This window comes from Mugil cephalus, chromosome 8 (genome assembly GCF_022458985.1).
Source record: "Mugil cephalus isolate CIBA_MC_2020 chromosome 8, CIBA_Mcephalus_1.1, whole genome shotgun sequence".
In the NCBI taxonomy this organism is placed as follows: domain Eukaryota; kingdom Metazoa; phylum Chordata; class Actinopteri; order Mugiliformes; family Mugilidae; genus Mugil; species Mugil cephalus.
In genome coordinates this window covers 4,603,238-4,622,297 of record NC_061777.1, presented here as the reverse complement: position 1 = coordinate 4,622,297, position 19,060 = coordinate 4,603,238, and the positions used below count along the sequence as shown (strand labels likewise).

Genomic DNA, 19,060 nt, shown 5'->3' with positions numbered 1-19,060 from the left:
TCTATCATTACATTTTAAACAAGAGATTCATTGTGGGTCGACAGGGTAAGAAAAATGCCAAAGTAAAGGACACAGGAAGAGTGAAATATATTGCTATGGAAAGGAGGACGCCTCTCGTGGGTACTAAAGCTGCCAAATGTGTTTATCCAAGTCGTTGGGCTGTTTCAGAGAGCTGCCAGGGCGACATCATTTGTCAGCATCGCGCCGTGCTTTGCAAAACAATGCAAAGAAAATGACTACGAGAGCGTGATTGGGTAAGAAGACACTATAACTCACAAAGTTTGTTTTAAACAGATAGAACAGGAAAATAACATCTACTCAGTGTAGATGAAGAGATCATTTACGTGCATTTACCGTTTAGATATTCTACATGCAAACCATTAACTGTCTGGATCCATATAAGAGCGGTTGTGGTTTAGGATTTTACAAAGTTCACTTAAGTTGAGTCACTGCAGCAAATCTGCAGATTTTCTTAATATACACGGGATTTAAAAATCATTTTCAATTTATAATATGACAAATGTGCAGCTTAATTAAAAGAGCTGTCTATTGTTTTTTAATATTATTTTCATTTACTTAAAAGAAAATACTATACACCGATCAGCCACAACATTAAAACCACTGACGGGTGAAGCAAAAAACATTTCTTGTGACAATGTCAGTGTTCTGCAGGGACCTGGCGTTCATTCATGTGGATGTTACTTAGACATGTAGCACCCACCTAGACCAGATCAGACACCCCCACCCCATAGCAATGACAAACACACAAAAACGGTTTAGAAATAACTCAAAAAAACATGAAGAACAGCACAAGGCGTTGACCTGGACTCCAAGTTCAGTAGACCCCAAACTAATCAAGTATCTGTGGGATGATCCTCAGAGGCCCCTCCCTCCTCTCAACCCACAGGACCAAAATGCCCCCCCACCATTATGTTACCAGACACCACAGGACGCCCTCAGAAGGCCCATGTCCATTCTCTGATGAGTCACAACTGCTCTGGAGGCAACAAGGGGAGACCTACACAATATTAGGAAGGTGGTCATAATGTTATGCCTGACTGGTGTAAATACAAATGGTTAACTGAAAACATTTTCTGGCATATTTCCACATACAGTATATTAATATCAGGTCCCAGTAGATTTCTAGTAGCTCTGACAAGCAGCAGCCGATCTCGACTTTATCCTCGAGAGAAACGAAACAAACTTATCAGTCCGGCTTCTTGATTGTGTTATGGCTCAAAAACTATTGAAGAAGATAAGCACATCCGCATGTCTATTAAGCCTCCTCTTATTGTGCTTATGCCCGTGCAGTAAGAAGACACTTCTTGAGATTAGCGAACATGATTAAAAAAAAAAAAAAACAGTACTTCACATTCAGTTGCACATCCTGTAGATTAATTGTTATCAGACTCGTTTGCAGACATAGGACATGACACTGAATTAGAGATAGATTTTTTTCCTTCCTTTCAAGCCTTTTAGAGCTGGACAGTGTGTGTGTGTGTGTGTGTGTTAGAGTGTAAGTGAGAAAGAGAAATAGAGTGAGGGGAAGAGGACATAAACTACACAGCCCTGGCCATTTAATGTCCTCACAGCCCCAGGCCTGTGTTAATGGTAGTGTTGTACAACACATTACAGCGGTGCTTGTGCCCTTACCAGGCAATTATACTGGTATTTAGTCCATCCACAGCCCTAGAGGCTATCAGGGCACTTAGCAGCGGCACGGAAGACAACCTGACAGGCCACACAGGACTTTTCTCCTGTAACTAAGGGCCAGGACTGACACTCAGTGAAACCTGAAGGGTCCCATCAGGACCACCTTCTCCACAGCTACCTCGCTCTTACAGATAGAAATCAACAATCTTATCTGCACCTTATACTTTTTTTTTTTTATACTGTGTCTTATTTTGCTCAAACCAAAGAGAAGATGACTTTAACTCTTGTTATACTGCGTGCAAGGACAATAAAGGCACCCTGATTCCCTGATAGAAATCAAAAACATTTTTGAAGAAGGGTTTTTAGAAAGTGGCACAATTTGCTGCAGCGTCTGAACTTTACTACACGGTGTAGGACAGACTCCTTCTGCATACTGCTATAATAATGTCTCATATTTCTTCATTAATATTAATAAAAGAGCCTTAATTAGAAAAGAGCATTCATTAGAATATCATTCTTAATTAACCGGATCGTGCAGCATCACCACTATATTTAACAATAAAGACAATATGTTAATAATTACATATAATAGCAGTAGCAGGTATTCAAGTATTAACCTACCACATGAAAATACAAAATTTTGCTACGATACTAAAAACATTGTGCAGAAACAATATTAGTTATTATGATTAAATTATTATTATTATTATTGTTATTGATCTCCCGGGACCCTGCGTCCTCATACGGGGACATTAAGTTTTAGGTTTTTATTGCAGCTTATTCTGCTTCATTTAAACCTGTTGTCCTCGTTAGTGGACACTTTAGTCTGCCACCTAGTTGTAACAAAAAAATTCTACTGTTAAAACATATTTATTTATGCTTATAAACGTTTCGACTTTGATATGATTTGCAAATTTTATCAATAGCAACGAGCTACAACATCGCTAATTAGCAAGTACTCGTTTGAGGACGTTGGGACTTTTGGTTTTGCTCAGCCATTTTCAGGTATTAAAATAAACAGTTTTATATTTTGTCACACAATGGGTGACTTTATTATAATATAAATCCTAATGTCCACATATGAGGACATTATTGTTTTTTTTAAAACTGATCCCAAATACACTGGAGAAATTAAAAATGCATAGTAGCAAACTAAAGCCTGGGTCTCAGGAGGTTATTATTATTGTTATTATTATTATTATTATTATTATTATTTTTCTCCTCAGGTAATGAAACACACAGTAGTGAATGAACACTTCCTGCTACACGACATGAAACAACACTTCCTTTGAAAGTTCACCTTCTCGGGTTTGAGGCACCGATTTGTTTCAGGTTTAATAAATCCGAAAGAGTTCTTCTTGACATCTCCAGGAGTGTTGCCAAAGTGTGCGCGCAAGTAAAAGCTGTGTGTATGAATGTGTGTGTGTGTGTGTGCATGGGGGGGGGGGGGGGGACTTTCTTAACTGATTCTTTGTGTTTTGTGTAAAAGAGAGCGTGGGTGTGATTAGTAATCTGATCTGAAAGAAGGTAAAGCCCTTTTTTCTTTCTTTTTCTTTTTTTACACACGAAACAAAGAAACTCACTGAGGTCTTTTTCCTTTTTTTTTTTTTTTTTTTTTTTAGAGGAGGCGGAGAACCTGAAACGACAGAGTTTATACGCAGTAACTCACTTGGGTGTACAGTAGAGTGTAGACTGAAGCAAGGAGCAAAATCAATACAATATCATCCAGAAAGATAGTAATGGATTTCTAAATGAATGGGCTCACGCGGGTCTATCGATTAGCAGGATTAACATCTGCAATACCTCAACAATCTGATTTGCATTTAAATTACTGTACGCTCTGTGCTGACACCAATATAACAAAACAGACAAACGTGCAGCCAGCACAGCACGGCTCAAGTCTTTTTTTTTTTTTTTTGAGGCCTGGCTTCAATATAAATCTATTTTTTTTTGTGACAGGAAAGTTGCTTGCAAACTTTCAGCAGTTATGAATTAAAAAAATAAATAAATAAATAAATAGTCCGGGCAAGGACAAAAACCGAAGAGCATAAACACCGACAGAGTCGGCTTGTCTTCCCGTAAGACTGAAACAGCCATAACTCTTTTGGGGCAGCTCATCTTGTAGATTCTGGTGTGGTGGGTGTTTGTGAAGAAACAGTGCGAGTGTCTCTGTGTGTATGTGTATATATATATATATATGTGGGGAAGGAGGGGAGGTGGCGGGGGTGAGGTGAGATGTAAGGGAGAGCAGCGGTGGGGTGGGGTTGGGTGGGAGTTTGATGGACTGCGCTGTCACCTCCCGTTTGGCGATTTACGGCGGCGGGGCTGCTGACGAGCGCGGGGCAGTAAACAGGCCGACCGGGGGCGTATTTCACAGAGAGCTGGCTTTTATGAAGAACACCAGGACGGCTCTACCCACACCTCCGCCCGGACCGCCGTGACGGATGGAGAAAGACGCATGACAAGCTTCATCATTGTTTGTAAATCTTAACTGTTCCCGCTCACTAACTCCAGAAGGCAATTTTGCGGAGACAGCGGGGCCTGTGAGTGGGGCAGGGGGGGGGAGGGGGGTGGGGTGGTGAGAAGCAGGAGGGGGGGGGGGGGGGGGGAGAAGGAGAAGAAGAAGGAGGAGAGGGCGAGGAGGGGTGGGGAAAGGACAGCGTGGCACTCCTGAAGGTTATTTGGATCTCTGTATTTGGCCAAATGATTAGCCCTATCCTGGGAGGGAGATAAATCTGACAGGGTGCTGCTTGGCAGCCAGGTAGAAGGGAGGGGGGAGGAAGGGAGGGGGGGGCAGCTATTTCCTCCTGCATGGACTGAAGAGGAGCCGCACAACGTGTTCAAATCCTGAAGCAAATGAGTCAAACGGCTTAGAACAATATCCTGTGGATTCTTTGGCTCTTTTACAATAGCTGCGTCTTTAATGCAGCAAATATCCCAGAGTCTAATGTAACATCTGACGAATCTCTTATTACAACTGAACAAAAGTCCCAAATCAATGAGTCACTGCACACTACACTACACTACACTACACTACACTACACTATCTTTCTATGTGGAGTTGTTCTCCCTGTGTCTGCGTGGCTACTCTCCAGGTACTTCAGTTATCTCCCACCCTCCAAAGAAATGCTCGTTAGGTTCATTAGTGACTCTAAATAGGTTTGAGTGTGAATGGTTGTCTGTCTCTTTGTAGCTGGGTTTACATGGAGCCAAATATTCAGATTCCAGTCGGATCAGACGCCCAAACCGAATGAAAATGCTCCATATGAACACGTCAATAAACAGGAACAGACAGAATGAAATTTCATTCAGTTTCACAGGGGTAGACTATAGAGGGTATGCGTGAGAGTGGAAAAAATTAACATTTGAACATAGGCTTTAATAGCATCTAAATTGTAAAATTAATTTAAAAAAAAAAGGCGAAAAAGCTGTTGTGCGATTGACTGAACCAACAGATTTGAGAAGCAGCCACAGATATATTTTTATAGATATTTACCAAAGAAACGAGAAGTAAATGGATCATTACAACTGGAATCCAGAAACCTGGTGTTGTGGTTCAAATTTAGTGTCAGGTAATATTAATTCATGCTGTATTTTTTGAGGAAGTCAAACCTTAAGTTACTTCTTAAGTTACGTTCTGGAGGGCTGTCGGATATGTTTGTGGATGTTGTAGTTTTGGTTTAGTTACGGCCGACAGTAACTATTTCAGTTCCAACAATAAAACAATAAAGTATTTGTGATCAGTCCTCATCGTCCTTTTAATGCTACAGTATTATATGGTTAACGTTACTTCTACAGTAAAGCTCTTAGCGTTAGCATCTTTTATTTAGCTACATTTATCAGAACTGAAATTACCTTAAACTAACTGAAACTGAGGCCAATCCACTTTTCCAAATCCATACTAGATCATTGTTGAGTCCAACTGTCCTTAATTTTACCTGATAATCCACATTTTCCTGGTCTCACTGTATTTACTGATACATTTCTCTGTGTTTTTGCCCCTCAGGAGGGCGTGGTCCTGGGAGGCAGTGACATCAATGCATATCCTCTATACCTTTTTCCCAAACCAATCGAAAGTCATGTAAACTCCAGGTGATGTGGAATGAAGTCAGGTTTTGTTCTGTCTGAGCATGTTCTGTTGTGACGTAAATGCAGTGACGTTTCCTCAACTGGTCTACGGCGTCACGGAGACCTTGCTTTTAATAACAACTCTGATAGAGCTAGACATTATCACAGGCTTAGACAGCAGAAAAAATAGAAATATCAAACTGTTTAAAAAGGTCCATCAAGAATTCACTGAAGCCGAGAAACAGACCGAAGCGTGGAACAAATTAGGAACCGTTTCAGAACCTTCAAGACCGACTTCTATAAGGCTGAACGGCACAAAAGCAAAACTGGATATGATCCCACAAACTTCCAGAATCTGCTGCTTTAAAAGTAATAAAAAAAATAAAATAAAACAGTTGCCCTGAAACCTTCCATCAGAATAAAGAAAAAGTCTCCCTGTAAACCCGGCTAGTGTTAGTCCTGAGGTGGACCTGCCCAGGGTGGACCCCGCCTCTGGCCTAAAGACGACCACTCAGCTGATAAGATCCAAGGCCACAAACCGAAACATGCACACACACAAATTTACAAGTGTTGACAACGAGCCAAATGCAGCCTCCTCCACAGAAACACAGTCCATCTTCTACCTTTAGAGGAAATCACACACTCACTGGATGTGACAGTGATTGTGTCAGTGATGCTTCAAACCTCACACTGGAACCACAAACAGCAGCCAAGGGGCAACAACATGTTATAAGTTTATAATAACAATAAATGCAAAAGAGGGACACTTCTCATTATTATATATTCAACTAAAAATCCAGTTTGTTATTTATACCTCTTTGTGGTCTATGCTTTAGCTACTCTCTATATATGTAAATTGGACCTTATTCTATTCTTATTTTATTTTGTTCTTATGTCTATGTCCTGTTCATAGATGTTTTTCCTTATCTTGTGACTACTTGGATAAAATAATTCCCCTGTGGGGATCAATAAAATGGTCTTGAATCTTAAATTTAGTTTATTCAAATAAAAGGGATAATGCTTCCTTTTAAAAGATAAGAAAAAAAGGGGGGGGGGGGGAAGCCATTGAATTAGGTAGTTTGTTCCTCTGGTTTTGGAGCCTGAGTTGACACCGATTGGGGGACCACCCGCTGAGAGTGTTGTTGTCTTGTAATGGAGCATGGCGATTCACGGCAGGGGGCTGACGTGGGACCCTCACAGGAAAAGGACAGGTGAAAGTCATAAACAAATACAAGCGCACAAGGGGAGATGTGGGGGCCTTTAGGTTTGTGATGCTGGTGGTGTCAGAAAAGAAAAAGAAAAAAAAAATTTTTTCTTACCAGGAGCACTGTGGTCTCTTATGGAAAATATTAGAAGGACAAGCAGAAAATTAAGAGACACACATAAAAAATATTATTATTTTCCCTCCAGCACATGTTAACAAATGCTCACCCAAAGATGGAAACAATGTCAGGAAAAAAAAAAAACACAACTAAGCAATTAGATTCAATGTAAAAATGGGGAAAGTGGTCATCAGAGCGTCAGTGACAAGAAGCAAATTAAGCCTCTATTTTCTCCCTTTGGGTATTTGTGTTGTTCTGTGATTAGTCAGCATCTAGTGAGCAGCTGAGTTTTTCTGTGTCGTTGGAACTGAGAAGCTCATAAAAGTCGTTCTGTAGTTACTCTTAGGTTTAAATTCAAAGGGGTCCAGTTAATTTCTTGAAGTAAAGGTCCACAACATCACAATGTCTTAACTATATGTATATTAGCCTTGTAATTCTATGTAATCAACAGTTGAATCAAATCGAATTAATTTAGTATGATTCAAAACCTTTTTGACAAGATTTATTGTCATAAAACTCAACGTATGTATATGTATGACTGCAGATATGAATAATGTTCTCTCATTAACTAAATAAAAGTAGGGCTGCATTTCAAAATAAAAGAAATTAAGTCAAATGTGAAAATTGTGCATTGTGGAGCAAGTAGAGCTCCCCCTGGTGACTGGCTGCAGTATAGTTCATAAGCTCCGCCTCCTCCATGTTAGTGGGTGGGACTTAAACACTAAAGTACACATAGTGTCTATAACTTCAGGTAGTTAATATAATGTTGATGCATTACTCAAGCGTCATTATTTAGATTAGTTTTGTTTTAGTTATTTGATGCTACAGAAACAGGATGCAACATTACAGCGACTACCAGTTTCCATGCCAACAATTACGTAAGATGTGAGTTGCGAGGTCGTGAGAGTTGTAAATATATGTTAAAAGCAATTACAGTGTTTAATCCAACAGTTTCTTGTAACTATTGGGAGATAGAGCACAGTATTAATTAAATGTTGGGTCATCTCGTACTGTACTGCAAAGACTCCAACGTCTGAGCTCCAAATCCCCGGGAAAATGGCGTCAGTTTGGCCAATGCCAGAAGTTGGAGACGCATCATATTAACAGTCCATGTGACCGGCCCAACACTAGTGGACTCGCTCCCAAAATGAAAAACAAAAATCCTAATTTGACGGTCGTCTGCAAGTGCAAGCGTCTGGTAGCAGCCTAAACATCTGTATTCCCCAACATCAATTATAAATTGATGATAATATCAAAAATATTGCATTTAATACATTATTTGTCTTTTAATTATGGACACAGGTCTAAAAGGAACTGAGCTGCAACATAAAGGATCAAACTGCCAAACTGAAAACAGCTAAAACTAAAACTAAATCATGATTTAAACCTTCCTCTAAATGAACTATATCGATGTTTATCTATGAGCAACAGGTGCATCAGAGGTCAGCACAACCTGAATAAAGGTGAAGATAAACTCTTTAACAGCATTTCAATTTTTATTACTTGCAGGTACATGACCAGTTCAAGTATTATTTGAAGTATTCATTTTACTGACAAAAAAAAAGGAAGAATGATTCGTTTCTATCATTATTTGTTTCTCAGCTTGATTGATTTTTTAGATCAAAGATAGAAAATCTAAAAGACCCTTGGAATAAAATTAATATTTTATTTTTCCAAGAGAGTGTGAGTTGCTTGTGTGAACTCCCAGTAAGACGGGACAGGATACGCCAGACAGTAAAGGTGACAAGTGCCACAACTGAGAACCAGAGAGTACCGACCCACTTGAAAGTGATGGATCATTTTATCTGTTTAACATTGTACTTGAAAACCAAACGTTAGCATACAGGATCCCATTATAAAGCACACATTCACCTGTTTTCTGGCTGTGCTCTTAAATACTTTGGAGACAGGCCACTAATTAGGGCTGGGTGGTACAACGGTTCATACTGAATACCGGAACGTTACAACGTGAGACACTGATTCAGACCGGACCATTTTCAATGTGGCGCTTCCAAACACACATGGTGCGACTGCGTCACTGTGAAGATGGAAAGGTCCAAAAAATGAGACTTGCGGAGCTGTGTTGGTTGTTTGGGGTTTTTTATGGTGACCAGACATCCCGATTTCCGGGGACAGTCCTTGTTTTGGATGACTTGTCCCCTGGATATAGTTGTCGCCGAAAATGTCCCCAACTTTAGCTTTTTATGAATGAGAAAAAAAATGTTGCACACACACTACCATTATTAGAGTAGCAGGTCGCGCTGCTATTAACATTACAGACATAGCAGTTTAAATAGGTTTAAATATGGATAAATATGTCAAAAATAAATATGTCTGTGTTTATTTATTTCATCTTGATAACATTTAACTTCTTCTTCTTTTTTTTTAATCTCCTACCTGTAAATGTCCCCAGATTTCCACATGAGTAGTCAGTGCTAACACGGGGCTATGTTTTACTACTAGTGTGGGATTATTCTACAATATTTACTCATCATCACAGTAAAATAGTCCGTCCTTAGTCAATCTACTGCATTTATTCCTCTCTTAACCAGTTGAAAATGTTGTAAACACGTGATTATGCATGAAAAAAAAAAATACCGTAATATACCATAATACCCTCAGAATTTTGCAAAATAGCATGATATACATATTTGGTCAAACTCGAGCCATGAATGCACCATAGAAGCTTTTCAAGGATGCATTTTAAAGCTGCATCCTGAAGTTCACTGAAAGAAAAAAAATGAAGCACGTAGGAAAACGTCTTATTTAGTTCCGCACACCTCATCGTGCTGGATCGTCCCTCTTATCTGACGCACTTTCATGCATTCTCCGCAAATAGTTTACTAAAGATATTAAGCAATACACACAATCTGATTTGCCCACATTCACTGGTAGTGAGAAAGGCAGAAAGGCAGCCCCGCTCAGCTGAGATTCAAACCCGAGATTGGTAAAGCTGAGTGCCAGAGATGCACTGCTGCAGAGATTAAACGCACTTCATCTTTAAACACAACAAAAAGAAACAGAGCTGCACTGTCAGGCCCTTGGCAGTTTGGTGCTCGTTTGAGAAGAATGGCTTTTTATGAATTAATGACTCTAAAGAACAAATAATTAAGGCTGAGCCTCATTTTAATGACCATCATTCATGTATATTATTTCTCGATTTTAATAACCAGCTGAGTCACAGCAGTGCGTTTTGAAGTAAGAGGTAAAAAGTAAGTATAGTAAAAGTAAAAAAAAAAAAAACTTTATGGCAGTGTGGACTTGAGTGCACTCCTCCCTTCAATGTACCGTTGATAAAGTCTGGGTAAAACTTTATTAGGTGTGTTAAAAGTGTTTGAGTGTTTTTTGTGTGTGTGTGTGTGTGTGTGTGTGTGTCACTCACAGGCCGCCATGGTCTCAGAACAGCTGTTGTTGTTGTTGTTGTTGTTGTTGTTGTTGCTGTCATCCACGCTGAAGAAGGGTGGCATGTACGTAGTGGAGCCCAGGCCTTGAGGCTGGTAGGCGGCCGCTGGGTAGTAGGAATGCATGTGGTACTGAGAGGAAACGTTGTGGCCCGACAGGCGGCCGTCACCATGGGGCATCTGTCTCAAGAAGAGATGAAGGAGAGAAAAAAATATATATCTTCATGTACTGCATAGACTCTAACCATGAAATTAATAAAGATCTACACATACACCGATCTGGCGAAACATTATGACCACCTTCCTTATATTGTGTAGGTTCTCTCTTGTGCCTCTAAAACAATTGTGACTTATCAGAGAATGGACATGGTCCTCCTGAGGATGTCCTGTGGTGTTTTTGGATCCTATGGGTTGATGGGAGGGGGCCTCTGTGGTTCATTCCATATGTACTTGATCAGTTTGGGATCTAGTGAATTTGGAGGCCAGGTTTGTTGAGTTGTTTCTAAACCATGTTTGTGTGTGTGAATGTGGCTGCTCCCTTCTAGGAGTGTCATCATTGCTACATGTCTAAGTGACATCCACACGAATGAATTCCAGGTCCAAAAGTTTCCCAGCAGAACATTGAACTGTCACAAGATGGTCGATGTTATTTACTTCTCCTGTCAGTGGTCATAATGTTGTGGCTGGTCGATGTACTTGTACTAATTTCTACATTATTTTTTTTGGCTTTGATTATTAAATGTCAGCAAATTTTCACATTTTACGAGCTGAAAGTTGGGAATGTTTCTTAAAGAGTGACTAGAACGATGAATTACCTAAGAACTGTATATACTAACATACTAACCTCATGAACCGGTAAATTATTATACTGTTCTTTCGTATTCTACATTTGTCATTTTCAATATGAGCCGCATTGTTCTACGACCGCTTCATTCACACCTTTTGACCGTAAAACCCTTCAGATCACACATCTGCTAATCTCAGGCGACACTTTAACAACATGAAACGGACAGGAAGAAATATAGACTTCAAACTATATGTTGAAGAAAATTAGCAGTATTTGATTTCACAGGTGCATGGCTTGTTCTGAAAATGGGCTGCAACACACAGCGCCGGCTTTTCTCCAGAGCCGTGAAAACTTTAAAACGAGCTGTCTGCTCAGCAGCAAGGCCGCCTCACCGAGGGTTTTCAATTTCATTTTTATGGAATTTGATTTCTGTCAGCCTGTAATATGTCACCAGTATTGTCCACACCATCAGTTCTGCGACAGCTTTATAAACTGTTATTTAAGCTACACTCAGCTCTTGTATTAGGCCGTGAAAAATACAATAGAGATTGGGGCCCGGGGTGCACAGAGCTTGCGTTTTCCAGGACGGAAAACTACTGTCTCAGAGGAAGATGCTCGCAAAAGGCAAGTTTTTTCTTCATGTTTACAGAGAAGGTTTATATTCACAGCTCAAAGGAGGATCCACACAGAAAGTCCTATAACCCTATAATCCTTTATCACTGGGTGATCTTACATAGAGCTGAGTATCTTCGTCATTATCAGGTTTTTAAGTTTCTAAGTTTAAAAAGAGAGATCTGAATCCAATGTACCTACGATAACATCTTAAAGATTCAGACTGTAGCATGACGTGCAAGTACAAGACACATTTAAAGAGCAAAGAACTAGAACAATACAAAGTTTGTACAAAATGTTTTAATGATCTGAAGTTTCCACGGAGGATGCAAACATGACTGTAAGAGTAAAGAAGCCAGGATACTGATGCATGTATAAATCTTCTTGGCCTGACTGATGCTAATTGCTCACTGCTGTTTGCATAATTCTTTTATATGATTCACAAAGGGAAAAGCCTCCTACACATGTAAACACCATCACTGACTATGTTTGTTGTTCCACTAATGATGAGAATAATAGTCCTGATATGTGCGATGTAGATCTTTGATGACTGGTTCATTAGGAAAATTTTAGCTCCTAAAAACCCTGTAAACTCTGATGGCTTCTCTCTGGTTGGAATAAATCTATTCTTTCTGTGCTGTTCAAACCAAGTAAACAAATCTACTATATATAAGACCATGTTATTTAGTGACTGTGTAACAGATGAATTGGGCTATATAATAATATATATAATATATAATTGGAATATTGGAATAACTACGACTACGTTCAGGATACTCAGATTCATGTCGACACTTAAGATTTAATCATAACGTCCTTTAAGTGCTAGATCTCTACAATAATCGGAATTTGTGTAAGCATAGTTTTACTGGCAGCAGCAGCAAATACTGAAAGCTGAGTTTAAAAGTTTAAAAGAAGAGAAAAGTTTCCTGGAGGTATAATACTGCGCAAAAGTTTTAGACAAGTGTGAAAAAATGCTGTAAACTAAGAATGCTTTCAAAAATGGAAGTGTTAATAGTTCTAGTAGTCCATCTTACTAGTTCCAGTTCCATTGATTACATCAATTACCACAATTCAGATTTTTTTCAATTTTTCAATTCTTCTGGTCCACTTAGACACAGGTTTTGAAGGATCTAGACTGGTAGGTTTTTCCAAACATCTTGGAGAACTAACCACAGATCTTCTGAGGTTGTAGTCTTCCTCAGATCCTTCTGTCTCTTCATATAATCCCAGACTGTCCTGCTGCAGAATAAATTTGGATCCAATCACACACCTCCTTGTCGGTATTCTATGATAGATAAGTATCTGCCTGTATTTCTTAGCATTGAGGACACCATTAATCCTGACCAAATCTCCATCTCCATTTGCAGAAATGCTGCCCCAAACTTTCAAGGAGCCTCCACCTTCACTGTTGCCTGCAGACACTCATTATTGTAGCGCTTTCCAGATAATCAGTAAACAAACTTCCTTCTGCTACAGCCAAATATTTCAAATTACGACTCATCAGTCCAAAGCACTTGCTGCCATTTGTCTGTACCCCAGTTCCTATGGTTTGGTTGAGACTTTTAGCCTTGTTTCCATGTCAGAGGGATTGAAGAAAACTTCTGGCCAGAGTTCTCCAGACTGTAGATGGGTGAACCTGGGTACTACTAGTTTCTGCCAGTTCTGAGCCGATGGCTCTGCTGGACGTCTTCCGATTTCGAAGGGAAATAAGCTTCATGTGTTTTTCATCTGCTGCACTAAGTTTTCTTGGCCGACCACTGCCACTACGATCCTACTAAATCCCTTATTTTGTGCAAGTGCATCTATAAGAATTGATGCTGGTTTGAAGGCAAAGGGTAGTAACACCAAATATTGATGTGATTTAGATTTTGTAAATTAATAGAAATAAACAATCATTATCAATATTTTTGAAAGCATTCTTAGTTTACAGCATTTCTTCCTCACCTGCCTAAAACTTTAGCACAGTACTGTACATTATTCCAGAGAAGGTTACACAGTTAGACCAGCACATTTCTGTTTCAGAGAACACAGGTTTTCTATCCTCTCCTCGCTACATTAGCTTTCCCTGCCCTATTTATTGAACTTAATCCAGTCGGACTGTGCACACGTGATCGAGGAGAATAACTAAGATAAGGAAAAGCCTTTACGAATCTCCCGGGTATGAAGTTTTGTTTGTTTAAGATCGGATCAGGACTCGGATCAGCCTGTACCGAATACTGTAAGATCAGTATCAGGTCAGGGGACAAAAAAAAAAAACTTGATTGGGACATTCCTAATCTTATGAGTAAATTTCTAAATGTATTTGCATGGCAATAAGCAACTGCAAGAGAACCAATTACCGATAACAAAGTTGGCAGAGGTGGATAGTTTAAGTTGTAGATTTGACAGTATTATCTCAGTGAGATCACCTCCATCGTACCAGCGATTTTATTTTAAGTATAACTCGTGTGCACTCTCTTGCAGTAATAAAATTATCATGATAATAATAACAAAAAATATGATTTGCCAGTGGAGACTGCTTCCATGCATCTACAGTCCATGGCTAACTTTGACTCCTGGGGGGGCTTCCTTACCTCCCCTGAGTGGGCCTGTCCTCTTATCTGGCACCATCTCTTGTCTGGAAGCACTATACAGCCCTTATATTATCATCATCCACCTGCATGACAGCCAAGCATCACTGAGTGCACAGGGGAGAAGAGGAGGAGGTACTGTAGATGGCCTGATAAAAAGCATTTTGCTTCCTCTGGGTTTTGACGTTATAGTGGGAGGAGCACCTAAAGACCACTATATTATGATTAAGGCGGCCCAGATTATTTGCAGGTTACATTAGACGTGTAGCAATGTCTGCGAAGTTGGTGGAGGGAAAAATGGAGTGGCAGCATGGCGCTAAGCTGTATATCCACTGTAGTAATACATTAGATCGGGCAAGAAGCTGTTTCTACTGCTGTGTTCACGCTGCAAGCAACAAAAGACAGAATGTTTCGCTGACTGTGGATTGCTACTGCAGTTTGCTCAAGCACCCAATAAAGGACTGTTGTGTCAGCTGTTTAAAAAAGGAACTTTAAACAAATGCATAAGGAAAGTTGATGACTAGCTGATCCAGATGAGTGATTACGCCCTTTTCAGAGGTGTACAAGTGCAGTAATGTTAATATATTAGTAATAAAAATCTATTTTATTCTTCTTTTCTGCCATTCGCCCAACATAGAGAGCTCCTACACTTTGACACGTTAGACTCCCTTTGCTCAAGGCAAAGGAGAAGAGAAGAGTTCATTTTATGATTTTATTTGTGTGGATTTAAAACACGTTACCTACAATGTTAGAAAGTAAAGGTGCAGAAGGATAATGGTGTTACTTACTGCCTATACAGAATTCTTCTCTTAAATAAATGTTAACTGATAGAGGCTCGTGGTTAGCACTCAGTATGTTCATTGCCTTAATCCAACTTTAACCGGACAATTGAAGCACATGTGTTACTCTGACTAAAATCGGAATTATGAGATTACGAGACCCCGATAGAGCAATTGGAAATGGATTTTCTCCAGCATGTATACCCTTTAATCTGAGTTTAACTCGACAACGTGTGTGTGTGCATGCTCCACAGTATGACCTCAGAACAAAAACATCCAAGAAACTCGGTAGAAGAACCACCTGAGGGATAGCGCCATCTTATCTGACCCATAAGTAGTGTGCACATTACATACGAGATTAAAAAATCTGAACTATTAACCATCTTGTTGTTTACTATGTGACGTAATAGGTCAATCGGAAAGGGGGCCCTGTAATAACCTGCTGACAAGACACATATCGCCACCTAGTGAGGAGGAGGAGGAGGACATGTTCCCGTCAGTTATTTATTTTGAGAGCCAGTCAGGTTAGAATTGGCCAAATTGAGTCAAAAAACAATACTAATCCATACATTTCCAGTTTATTGCACTTGTACGGAAAAAGTGGTGGTGGAGGTGTGGAAGTCGTTCACGATTGACCCAAAACATGACTTTTTCTTTTGAAATCGATATTACGACGCTCAAAATTGATATTGTATCGCAATCGCGATATATTGCCATATCGATATTTTTTATCATCCCTAATCTAAGGATAGTTCAGTTAAAGTGATTAACTCAAGGGTAATCATGTCAGTATGTGATACTACATTTGGAAAACAGCCATGAGAAAATCTCTTCTAACCAGTGAAGATGTGATAATTATTCAGATTAATTTAAAAAAAGAAATATTCCTTCACATTCTAGTTACAAACTGTGTCTGTGGCACTAAAACTCATCTTCGAATAAACATCTTTCCATGCAAACATATAAATATATATATATGAAAAAGGTGGCCTCTGAATTTGAATAACCACAGCACGTAGCCCTTCAACCTGACAAGTTCACTGAAAATACCATAAATCACAAGGGAGGATGGCTAAATTATGCTAAAGAGCGCTAACTGATTAGCATTAATGTGCTCACTTTCTCCTTCGAGCGCTGAGGCATAGCGGTTTGTCCCTCCACCGACAGACAATACCATTAACCTTTGCAATTCAGGCTCCGCTGTGCGCTGGCAGGTTTGCGGAGGCAGTGACCCAAAACTAGATGTTGCTACTGGGGGAAAACTGAGGGGAGGGTGGAGAGGGGAGGAGAGAAGGGTGGACAAATGTTCTTCATAAAAAACAAAGCACCTCATCAGAGGTATCGCTGGAGAGTTATAGATCTAATCTGCTTCACGCATAAGATGATCTCACTGGATACAATGAAGATACATTTAAGCATAAATCAAACTTAATATGTAGACAGTGCGTCTGTGAGTCAGTGTTCAACATTGTAGCCTTGGTGTCTCAATTATAAAGAAAAGAGGTCTATATAATTAGTTTGTTATTGCTGGGGAACATTCAAGTTCATTACCACTTTAAAATAAGTCCACATACACCAATCAGGCATAACATTATGACCACTTGTGTAGGTCTCCCTTGTCCCTCCACGACAACTGTGACTCATCAGAGAATGGACATGGGCCTTCTGAGGGTGTCCTGTGGTGTCTGGTAACAGGATGTCGTTATTGGGGGCCTGTGGGTGCTATGGATTGAGGGGAGGGTCTTCTGTGGATCATCCCACTGATAATCGATCAGTCTGGGTTCTAATGAATTGGAGGCCAGGTTTTTTGAGTTATTCCTAAAGCATTTTTGTCTGTGTGAATGTGGCTGCTCCCATCAAGGATGTCATTACTATGGGGTGGGGGGGTGTCTAGTCTGGTCTAGGTGGGTGCTACATGTCTCAGTAAAATCCACATGAATGAATGTCAGGTCCAAAAGTTTCCCAACAGAACATTGAATGCCACATTCACAAGATGGTCAATGTCATTCACTTCACCTGACAGTGGTTTTAATGTTGTGGCTGATTCCTGTATTGCCTCCAGCCCAACTTAAGAGGTTTTGTAAATTTTGCTGCTTGTAATGTGTAACTCACAGGTAACATGAGGAATGACTAATAGTCAGTCTATTTTAAAATACCATGTGCAACACAGCAAAAAAAAGCAAAAATAAAAAGGAAATGTGTCTTCAGCACAGTTTAAGGTTCAAGGTCTATTTAAATGCATGATATAAGCTGTTTGATTTTTCTTTGTCAATGATTTATATGGTTCTTTCAGACAATAGGTCTTCAACAGGGAGGGTCACAAAATCTTTGGTTGATTAGACATTTTTCTATATATTTTTTATAATTATTTTTTTAAATATACAGTACATTAACATGAATCCACCATATTTTACTAAAGGAATCAATGGAGGCAGAAGACGTTATTATTCAGTCATCACTTCACTCATTCATTGGTATAGGAGCTGTCTCAATAGCCACCATTTCACACAGAGCGCCACAACAGACCTGTCAATCTAAGCCTCCTGTACACAAGTAGGCCCCGCCCCTATCTCTGCTGAGCCAATCACAAGGCTGCCCGATATATATATGTATGTTTATGTTTACGGCTGTTGCAAGACCTGCTGCTGCACATGCTAAATAAAAAAAATGAATATCTGATCCTGTATTATTAATTAATATTGAATGCATGTATTTATAAATGGGACTAGGCCAAGTTTAATATAGATTTAATATAGAACACATATAGTAGTAATCTCTCCATCAGTTTGAGCTGCTTTAGAGGCTTTTTCCACCCAGATATGTCCCTTACTGTATATATACTGACCCCCATTTTAAAGCCCATTTACAAGTCATCTAGACTGTCTAGAAGATTATGAATTTTGATAAAGGCGCACAGATTGTTTTTTCGGACGGCGCTCACTCGCAAAAACAAAAACCCTCCCGTGAGCCAAGTTAAACATGCTTTGGAAGTTATCAGCAAACCAGACCAGCATCAACAAAGCACACAAACGCACATTCAGCTGCTGGCGTGAGGACGAGGGCGTCAAACGTATACGGCTGTTAAACACCACTAAATAGGAGCTGGATATTAAGTTAGGTCACCTGGTACTGCTGGTAGTTGTAGAGGTTGCCGTAGTAGGTGGAGTAGCGTGAAGGCTGGTAGAAGTTGTAATAGGAGGTTTCCAGCAGCAGGTCAGCCGGTCCCTCAGTGTGAGTCCTGGCAGCAGCTGATGGGCTGGAGGACGATGCTGAGGACAAAAAAAAAAAATTTAAATGTTTGTGGCTTTTAACAGAGCAGTTTAATCGTTTTACACACTATGTATTGAAGACGGATCGATGGCTTGATATGAAAATAAGGCATCTTATTAGAGCTCTGCAGGATTTCCAAGCCCTGCCTCAGCTCAAACAACTGTCAACAGCACCACCTGCAGGTGACAGGTACGTTTTGTTGTCACACATGAGCTCTGTCACTCTGTCAGGATGAAAATGACCATCAAATCATCATTACTAACTATCTGTTGCACTTGTTTTATCAGCAAGGCCACATTCTTCTCAGGAAGACTCTGATCTTTTGGTCTTACACAATGAAGACGCCGCACCGATGACGCCAAACATAACACTTGTCACCAGCGAATCGCAGAGTGCTCGACTCCTTTTTCCACCTCAAAGGTCTTTCTTTCAAACATACAAAGCAAGACATGTGCGGCCTTGACCATAGTCATGTTCCACCTCCTACAACGTGCTATCAGACCAAGGAGGAACACACTATCTGTGTCTGCCTCCTCACAACCTTAGATTTTGCTTATTTTCCCAAGAAAATGTCTTATGCTTTATTGCAGATGTC

The 19,060-nt window shown here is 39.9% G+C and overlaps 1 protein-coding gene across 1 annotated transcript in view; it reads right to left on the bottom strand.

Annotated features, from left to right (window-relative positions):
- Nucleotides 1-19,060, bottom strand: part of dmrt1 (doublesex and mab-3 related transcription factor 1) — a 37,173-nt gene that overhangs the window by 14,640 nt on the left and 3,473 nt on the right. Inside the window, exons 3-4 of the mRNA XM_047593062.1 lie at nt 18,319-18,464; nt 10,426-10,624 (exon numbers count right to left, since the gene is read on the bottom strand). Of these exons, the coding sequence (XP_047449018.1) occupies nt 10,426-10,624; nt 18,319-18,464 (345 nt within the window). The remainder of the gene's footprint in view (nt 1-10,425; nt 10,625-18,318; nt 18,465-19,060) is intronic.